The sequence below is a fragment of the Saccoglossus kowalevskii genome, chromosome 2, assembly GCF_978046115.1.
Source record: "Saccoglossus kowalevskii chromosome 2, keSacKowa6.1, whole genome shotgun sequence".
In the NCBI taxonomy this organism is placed as follows: domain Eukaryota; kingdom Metazoa; phylum Hemichordata; class Enteropneusta; family Harrimaniidae; genus Saccoglossus; species Saccoglossus kowalevskii.
Genome location: NC_140642.1, coordinates 14,784,300 through 14,794,611, shown reverse-complemented (window position 1 = coordinate 14,794,611; position 10,312 = coordinate 14,784,300). Strand labels below are relative to the sequence as shown.

The following is a 10,312-nucleotide window of genomic DNA, read 5'->3' as shown; positions in this document are numbered from 1 at the left end:
CTAGATACTTAAACTCCAATACAATTCAACGAGATCTCCGATCTGATCTCAGTGCTGAACAACTCCCCTATATATACCCACACTAAATAGACCATTACATCAGCATACATAATGAGTCTGGAACTTACTACAAATTTCTAGAATGTTCCATTACCTTCTATTGCCTTCTACAGTGTCCTACTATTAAATCGAAGAAATTGTTACGATGGAACAAACACATGTCGTCACCTCCGCATGGGACAGAACGCCATATCCAATCTCCTTCCCATAGGTCTTTGCGCTTTACGCAATACTACGTCTGCCATATACAGCTTACAATTTTTTGGTAAATCACCTCACTACGCACGGTAATTTTTTTCACTGTTGTTTCACCTGAGATCGAACCGCAAAGGTTGGAAATAATAATTTATTCTATGTTATGCAAAGTAGTGTTATTGTAATAAAATGGTGCATGTGAACATGGAGATAAAAGACTGTCTTTGGTTACGCATATAGTTGAAAAAAACAACATTAAACATCTGGCTTTAACGGGATCGATTCAACGTGTCTAGTCAGTTTATTAAGTTAGTCATTTAATAGCTTGACTGCCCTTTTCTTCCGCAATATCTGCTTACGTTATCCTGATTGACATTTCACGAGAATTCATGGTTGACTTGAACATAACTTTGTTAAAGCGCGGCTCCGCAATCCCAGGGATAGCACGAGTGCGTCATAGGAAACGTAATTTGCATGGTACGCCCAGTTGTTTAATTGGTAAAGATGTTAATTCTGTAAGCTAACATCATGCATTACGCTATCATCCGATTTGAAAGGACTTATTGAATCGCGTTCAACGCTCACGGGACCCACATTCATTTTAAAGCAATTTGCTTACTTGCACCATTGAGCTCCAAATTTAGTTCCGTACAACGAAAACTGTGGTTTATTTGAATGGCATACACAATGTATAGTATCGCATAGTACAACGTGCGTCTTTCCTGTCGGCTAGGCAATAATGACGTTATGCAACGTGAAAAAAGGCTCCAAAAAATTAAAACAACAAAAAACTTCGTGATACGGCTGTGTGGCACAGGCATACCCAGTTGTCGACGCCCAATATACACGAACATATGTGTGACTCATACGTCACAAAACACGGTGTTGACGAGGCCCGTCACATCCGCCAATAAACTACATGTAATCTTATAAATAAGCATCTACCCATGAGCCCTTGCGTATTTAGCGCACGTTGTTATCATCGCCGTTTATCAATATGCACCCGATCATCTAATTTAATACCTCGGTGGACGAGTGACAGCTGACCCATAGTTTACATGCGCATGCGCAGAAAGGTGGGAGAATACTAGTATGCATGTGCATATAAACTAAACAACATCATTTATTGCTCGCTGTAGTCGTTACTCAGTTCTGACACTCTGATACTAGCTCCCCAACAATAATATCACTAAAGAACTACAGAATAATATTTTGGTAAGTGGGATTTTTTTTTGGAACCTACACCACGCAGTATTTGTACAAATACACACACTGTCCCTTGTAGTGAGCGGTTCAGGGACCACATGTAAATATGTACCCATACACAGCATAGTAGCATGGCATTATTCATTTATTGTTTTTGACATCAATGATCGTCTGGTTGTGGTACAGTACTGTACCAGTATAGGTTTGCAATTTATAGTGAGAATCATACACTTTCATGGTTTTCTGTGCCTGGTCATTTAGTATTTCGACCCACATTGAAATCCACCTAACTATATTGGGTTAAAGGATTACGTCATATTTTCATTGTGTAGTCTTATGCACACCTCTGATCGAATCCTGTAATTTCATTTTTACAGTACTATTAAATCGAAGAAATTGTTACGATGGAACAAACACATGCAAGTACATCAGCTGCTGTCCCTCGAGAAAGTCGGTCAATATTCATATGCAGCCATGACCATTCACAGTGCTATCATGCACAAGCCGGTTCAGCGAAAATCGATTCTGATGTATGGCCCGACAGCGATTCACCAAACATCAGTTGTAGCAGTGATCCCGGCAGACCATCTTGGACAGACATGGTTGAGGAGCAAGAACTGATGGAATATTTGAACCTAAAGAAAGCCGAAGTCACCAAAAATAAAGATATTCAATTACGTGGTAAGTATGGTAGGTTTTGGAATCAACCCAACTAGGGAATATTTGCTACGTTCACGCGGCAGCATTTATAGTGGGGCCAAACTACTGCAACATGAGATTATCTCCAATGCGTTTACACGTTCGGAGCTGGGCGACGAAAATAAACAGTCATAAGTCTAGACAATGCACTGGTGTTATGATTTAGGTATCTCGAATAAACAGGATACACAGCAGCTAAAATACGCTGAATGTGTTACAGCCTATTATCATGGAAAATTACCATCTTGCAATTGTTCAACTGTTATATCATATATGGTTATATGTACCCAGGCCTGAAACGGTCATTGTATTAGGTTTGAATTGGCGGACATGAACATGGACGGACATGGACCACATCCAAATTGGCTTCCTTCCCTGGCAAAGGCGCTAAGCATTGTCACGTGATAGTACACAGTCATGTGTTTTTCACAACTTAGTTTCAGAATTCGAGCTTTTTCACGTAATTTTTTAATCAGGTTATCTGTATACGTAAGAACATATTTTAGCTGGCGAGTAGTTCTTTAAATTATCCATTTTCATATATATTTACCCAGAAATGTTTCGTGTTTGACTTTTGGGGTGAATGAAATGAACTCTATTTTATTTACCCTTCTCGGCGCGAAACCAATATTTGTTTTCGATTTTGACATTTTATGATCAAAACATATCATTAAAATGTGCAGGCTAATTTTTTATTTGTCATACTGCATTTTAAATTGGGCGATTTTTATGGATGCTCTTTTCGATCGTAAATGCAAATGGAAACGTTTTGAAATGACAATATACGATATCCAGTGCTAAAAAAAATTATTTATATACAAAAATTGAAACATTGTTTTATATTGGTGTTTCATTAGTTTTTGTATAGTTGACTAGAATTGTTATGAACCTCCAAGAATAAGAAATAAAGTATTACAGGTTTTTTGATCGACCACGTTAACATAAACGACGCCATTTTGACGAGATTTGTTTGGCGATGTCAGCATGTTCGTACGCGCTATTTTGTCCCTATAAAAAACTAGAAGATGAACATAATTCCCGATATTAACCTTTTTATGGCAGGATCTGAATGTTTATGAGTTGGTAGGCTAGTTTTGATGCGTATCAGGGCTTAAAGGAAACATCAATCTAAGCAACATAATGACCCCTGAAGGAAAAGGTCCACACATGTAGGAGAATGCAATTTACAGTTTTTTTATATCACTTTCCATTCTCTAGATATTTAACTTTATATCATTACTATGTAGTCAGCCATCTTGATTCTCAAGCAAAGGATTATGGGTAAAGTATGACATCATAGAATCTGTTATCAAAAATTGAGAAAATTATTTCATCTATAACATGTGAAATACTGATGTGAATTAGTTCAAATTATCGTTGTGCATATTACTCATGTATATAATTATAGTAGTGGAAATTAGAATATTACAAATACACATGAAGTGAAGATATTGCTAAAAACGTTAAAAAAATAAAAATCGATATTTAAGTCGTGAAATATAAAATGACACTTTTGTGTCTCCATTTTTTGGTCAACATGTGATATATCACCTATATAACCTACTCACATTAGTAATTTGTATACAATATAAGGAAATTTGAGAATTTGGTAGAAAAACATAAAAATAAATATTTTTAGTTCTGTTTCCATGAAAACTATTTTAGAAACATGGATGGCACCAGTACATGTATGCTACCAATCTCTAAACTTTCAGCCAATTTGAAGTTCAACTTTTGAAGTTATAGATGAAATCATTTTCTCAATTTCTGACAACAGATTCTATGATGTCATACTTTACCCATAATCCTTTGCTTGAAAATCAAGATGGCTGACTACATAATACTGATGAAAAGTTGAATATCTAGAGAATGAAAAGTGATATAAAAAACTGTAAATTGCATTCTCTTACATTTGTGGGGCTTTTTGTTCAGGGGTCATTATGTTGTTTGGGTTGATGTTTCCTTCAAACACGCATTTCTTAGTGCTAATTGTGTTTGCATGTTTTGTTTACGTTGTAGTGGCCTGAAATTTTAGGACAAAGTGAAGTCATACAATGAGGTATCGCTTTACATGAGGGTAAATTTGCCGATTTTAATAAATATTCTGACGGTATCGAATTCTGTCTGATTTCCTGACTCTCTCGGCCCGGTGTGAACGGCTTGTTTACCCACAACGCGGTTCGAGACAAAAGAATGCTAGCCGTTTCCAGACCGGGGATAAAGGGACTGTGTGCCAACCCATGGAGGTAGAAAAGAGATCTTTTCTTAATAATAATAATAATACATGTAATAATAACTTTATTTAATTAAGCGCAACAATTCCAACATATGAAGATCAAAGGCGCTGATACAATAAACAATCAGGCAAATATTAAAAGCACATTTAAATAAGTGCGTTTTCAGTCTGGATTTAAAAATGTCTACTGAAGGACTAGAACGAACAGAAAGAGGTAATTCATTAAAAAGTTTAGAACCTAAATTTTCAAAAGCACGGTCTTTGTATAACACCTTGGACTTTTTACTACACACCTGACGAGTTTTAATAAGAAACTTCGATTCAGATCTTAAACTACGACTAGGTACATAAAATTCGATTAATCCACATAGATAATTTGGGGCAAAACCATACAAAGATTTATACACTAGTAAAAGTAATTTGAAATTGATTCTTTGTACAACTGGTAACCAATGAAGTTTAATAAAAATGTCTGTAATGTGGTCATATTTTCGAGCACGAGTGACAAGGCGGGCTGCTGCATTTTGTACACGAATACAGTGTTCTCCCCAGAAAAATGTATCAGAGTGGCGGCTAATTTGCATATAATTTACATATCATTAGCATTTGTCTGAAGATAAAGAAAACAATAATGACAGGCTTGCATGGATGAAAATGTGTCTTTATTTTTTAACAAATTTATGTAGAAGATTAAATGAATCTGCTGCTGTGTGATTTCTATGTAATGTTGATTCTTCGGACTTTCATGGAAGCCCAGTGATCTGCAGCTTTTGAGAACGCCGTGATTTTCTTTGCTTCCCACTTCTATTAAATGACATGGCCTTCTTGTGCATCTCCGAGTGTGCGTGTTTATCGATAGCATATTTCGTAATATTTATACATGGCATAGAATTCCATACCAAAGAACTATTTCTGGATGTTTTTAAGTTGAATTTTCCACATATGTGACACAGCATTCCTAAAAGATAAGAAATAGGAGCGAATCAATACTTGTATTTAAAAAATATCGTCACGATCAACACGAAAATAAACAAATTGCCGCCATTTTGAAAAGTCGCTAAACTTAAAAATTGCCACGATAAACTTTACCCAACTATTTCAAAACACAATACTAGTATTAGTTACTTTGATAAATCGTAGCCAACAATTTTTGAACTTCCAGAAAGAAGGTCGTTTCCAAAAAAAATTTTCGACGATCGGCAAAAAATGAAGCCATACAAAAATTTACTAAACTAGGTCAAAACTCGCTTCCAAGTAAAACGCTACAAATAAATACTTTTTTTACCTTTGCCATCGGATGTTTCTCTCAGCCACGTATATTTTGTTGTCCATTGTGCATCAAATCTAGAGTTTATTTTTTTGCACTTTTCGTTGTAACATCATCTTGGACACGTTTAGTACCACTGCCGACAGGGGTACCGGTGACCGCGTTGCTGGTGGGTTTATCGCTCGCAACCAGGGGCCCAGCAGGGCGTTCTACGCGGAACCACAACGTAATATTTCTGCTGTTTGACATCGTTGCTTCTTCCAGCCAAATATGCTACTGAGAAAATACTCGCTATTACCCCAAATTAAATAGGGCGAAAGTGTTTATTGTCGAAGTACGAAGCTGTATTAGTCCATTGTCTTTGCGTAAGCACTGACGTGTTTCCATTCACACCTGATTTGGCTCACAGTACCGGACGCTGATGACGCTGACTAACAGATTCGCACGTGTATTAACAAGCTAAAAGAAAGAGTGACAGGAAATGCCACAGAGTAGCGGGCAATCTCTCAGAGTAGCGGCATAAATAATGGAGTAGCGGCCCCGCTACGCTAAAACGCTTTGGGGAGAACACTGGAATAAGAGGTTTTATCTTAGTTACAGGGAGACCAGACAATAATGAATTACAGCTGTCTAAGCGAGAAGATATGAATGCATGTACCAACTTTTCAGTATCAGATTGGGATAATGATTTACGAATACGATTAATATTTCTTAGATGGGAATATCCAGATCTACAAATAGTAGAAATGTGTGTTTCCATAGATAGCTGCGAATCAAACAAGACACCTAAGTTTCTAGCACTTGACGAAGCACTAACCAATTCTTCACCAATTGCAATACTAGACAAAGGACACGAGTCTTGTGAGAATCTCCGAGACGACATGCACACAAATTCAGTTTTCGACACATTCAAAAGTAGGAAATTACAAGACATCCAATCGCTAACATCTTGAATACATGTCTGAAGTATCACCCGGGCGCGAATTCTTGACCTTTTAGGTCAATCTAACCTAGTAGGAACCGTGACCGCTTCTACGATTTTTATCTTTGGTGTCTTTAAAAAGTCTCTTTAATTTCCATTGGATCGTACAGTCGTCCTTTCAAGTTTTTGTCGCATAATTCCATTCACCATCTTTCTGTTTCCCGTTGAGCTATCAATCTATCGCAGTAATTCTTTACTCTGCCAAATAGATATTAGGGTGCGTACCTCTTCGTCAAGCCAGAAATTGCGTGAAGTTACAAACAATGTTGTCTCTGCCATAATTGAAATGGGCGGTTACTTGAAGAAGACGATTGAGGGCGTGATTTCGACCCCGATAGTTGTGCCCGGTGCATATACAAAATTGGCTCGAGCCGAACCGCGTATACACGGCCATTTTTGCTGGCTCGAGCCGTAGGGCTCCGATAAAAGTTGCAATTATATAACAACGACCACCACTGAATAAACCAAGTTTATTCTACACGATTATTTAATATAATATAATGACACATATATTATACTTTGTTTTATTCTCAGTTTCCAAGCTCACGGTTTCACAAAAAGCTTGCCTGTTCTGGATGACCGACACATACTCGTTTCCTATGAATATTTGGGACAGTTTGATGAATACACTCGTGAACCACCCTCGTCTACTGGACCAGAATTCCGAGTTTACTCTGTACAAATTTGCGAAGCAGACGCCATTATTAATGGAACGGGTAAGTTATTACACAATCTCACCATGTGACGATAATTTAAACTAAGTCTGTCGAGCTTCATGTAAGCGTTCAATTATTTTTTCTATTGCGTCGAGTCCCAGTACTTGCTCACGAGTACCGTTGAGGGCAGTATACACAAATGGAGTGAAAACTCTCAATGCTCAACGAGATACGGCCTGGAAAGTGAAGTCTAAACCACAGTCTCTCTATCAGACTGTGTCTAAACCATGAATATCCGTTTTAGATCACATAACACACTCCGCTTGTCAGCTGATAACGTCACAGACAAATTGTTTCCCGGAAAATTCGAAAACAAATATAGTTTACCTGTTTTCGAATTGTTAGCCGCCACCTGCGGACTATGTATGTCTCTTCCAAACACATTTTAATATTCATTTTTCTCTACATTATAGTCACTTGAAAAATGGCAGAGTTACGACTTGAGTAAATTCCGAGATGGTTGGGATCTTCTTCAAGTATGCATGTGGTACGCCATGTATTAGCGATAGAGAAGCAAATATGCACAATATAGACTATTATACTAGTATATTATTTTTATTGTTTACATTATGGTATTACACATACTAGTACTTCATTGTGACCATTTTAAGGTCTTTTGGATTGGAGTATTGTCTAGTCACTTTTGATACCTGAAACTACACGATTTTACTGTCAACAAGATACACCGTAATTGCCCAACCATTCTGTAGTCGTAGTTGTACGCCATTATTGTCATAATAAACTTAGCATTTGAATTAAACATCGGTATTTATGGTGTGTTATTTTATGTCCGGGTGTGCCATCTTTCGGCATATTCAAGAAGATTCCTCGTACTCAGGATTTATCAGATTTAAAATTCACCGCCCAAACCATCTTCAGAGTTCTTTCCTATACTGTCTATGGTATAACACAGTGGTGACTATATAATTGTATGTCTAAGTTTTGTAAACACGTGCACATATGATTTAGAAACTTTTATACAATAATAAACATGAATGTGCGTGGTATGTGGTATTTTAAAAAATGGAACTAAAAATTCTGAAATAGACACGGTATTTAACAACTAGTGAACGTAACTGGTGTGTCTAAAGACCCGTTTATCGATAACTACCCGATAATCTAATTGGGATTGTTAATACCTCGGTGGGCGAGTTCCAACCCTCAAAGATTAACACCCTGGTATTAAGCATAGGCAGAAAGGTGTGAGAAGCCATACATATACATATAAAGCCAAAAGAACAACATCATTCATTACTCGCTGTAGTCTTTACTCAGTTCTGACACTAGCCCTAGCTCCCCAATAATAATATCACTAAAGAACTACAGAATAATATTTTGGTAAGTGGGATTTTTTTTTGGTTCCTACACCACGCAGTATTTGTACAAATACACACACTGTCCCTTGTAGTGAGCGGTTCAGGGACCACATGTAAATATGTACCCATACACAGCATAGTGGCATGGCATTATTCATTTATTGTTTTTGACATCAATGATCGTCTGGTTGTGGTACAGTACTGTACCAGTATTGGTTTGCAATTTATAGTGAGAATCATACACTTTCATGGTTTCCTGTGCCTGGTCATTTAGTATTTCGACCCACATTGAAATCCACCTAACTATATTGGGTTAAAGGATTACGTCATATTTTCATTGTGTAGTCTTATGCACACCTCTGATCGAATCCTGTAATTTCATTTTTACAGTACTATTAAATCGAAGAAATTGTTACGATGGAACAAACACATGCAAGTACATCAGCTGCTGTCCCTCGAGAAAGTCGGTCAATATTCATATGCAGCCATGACCATTCACAGTGCTATCATGCACAAGCCGGTTCAGTAGAAGTCGATTCTGATGTATGGCCCGACAGCGATTCACCAAACATCAGTTGTAGCAGTGATCCCGACCGACCATCTTGGATAGACATGGTTGAGGAGCAAGAACTGATGGAATGTTTGAACCTAAAGAAAGCTGAAGTCACCAACAATAAATGTAGTCAATTACAAGGTTAGTATGTTAGGTTTTTTGGAGTTAATCCCACCTGACAATATTATATAACAACGACCACCACTGAATAAACCAACTTCATTCTACACGATTAAAAGTTAACAAAAATACACGTATTCAACTACATGGTAAGCATTGTTTTAGACCCAATCCTACTTGGCAATACAATATTATATACTAAGTAACAAAGACCACCACTGCGTAAACCAAGTCTATTCTATACGATTAAACAACATATATTTACTCTTTTCTATTCTCAGTTTCCAAGCTCACGGATTCACAAAAAGCTTGCCTGTCCTGGATGACCGACACATACTCGTTTCCTATGAATATTTGGAACAGTTTGATGAATACACTCGTGAACCACCCTCGTCTACTGGACCAGTATTCCGAATTTACTCTGACCAACTTTGCGAAGCAGACGCCATTATTAATGGAACGGGTAAGTTATTACGCAATCTCACCCTGTGACGATAAATTAGTTAAATTAAGTCTATCCAAATGAAAAAGTAGCCGTATCTCGAGGTTCAAGTAAGCATTCAATTTTTCTTTCTATAACCTTGAGTCCCAGTACTTGCTCACGAGTACCGTTGAGGGCAGCATACACAAAAGAAGCGAGAACACTCAATGCTCAACGAGATACAGACTGGAAAGTGAAATCTAAACCATGAATATCCATTTTATATCATAAAACACACTCCGCTTGTCAGCTGATGACATCATAGATAAAAATTGTTTCCCGGGAAATTGGAAAACAAATAGTATTTGCCTTTTTTCAGAATTTTAGTGGCCACCTATTCAAACCATATTACGTGTTTCCTAAAAAATTGTTATTTTTCTCTACATTATAGGCACTTGGAAAATGGCAGAGTTACGACTTGAGTAAATTCCGAAACGCTTGGGATCTTCTTCACGTATGCGTGTTGTACGCCATGTATCAA

At 37.3% G+C, this 10,312-nt stretch overlaps 1 protein-coding gene across 1 annotated transcript; it reads left to right on the top strand.

The window, feature by feature from the left end:
* The first annotated feature begins 1,365 nt into the window (after positions 1–1,365).
* LOC100369826 (uncharacterized) lies at positions 1,366–8,121 on the top strand. The gene is made up of 4 exons (XM_002737767.4): positions 1,366–1,470; positions 1,839–2,142; positions 7,180–7,361; positions 7,775–8,121. The coding sequence occupies exons 2-4, from the start codon at positions 1,866–1,868 to the stop codon at positions 7,862–7,864; spliced, it is 549 nt and encodes a 182-aa protein (XP_002737813.1). The 5' UTR covers positions 1,366–1,470; positions 1,839–1,865; the 3' UTR covers positions 7,865–8,121.
* Positions 8,122–10,312: the final 2,191 nt, after the last annotated feature.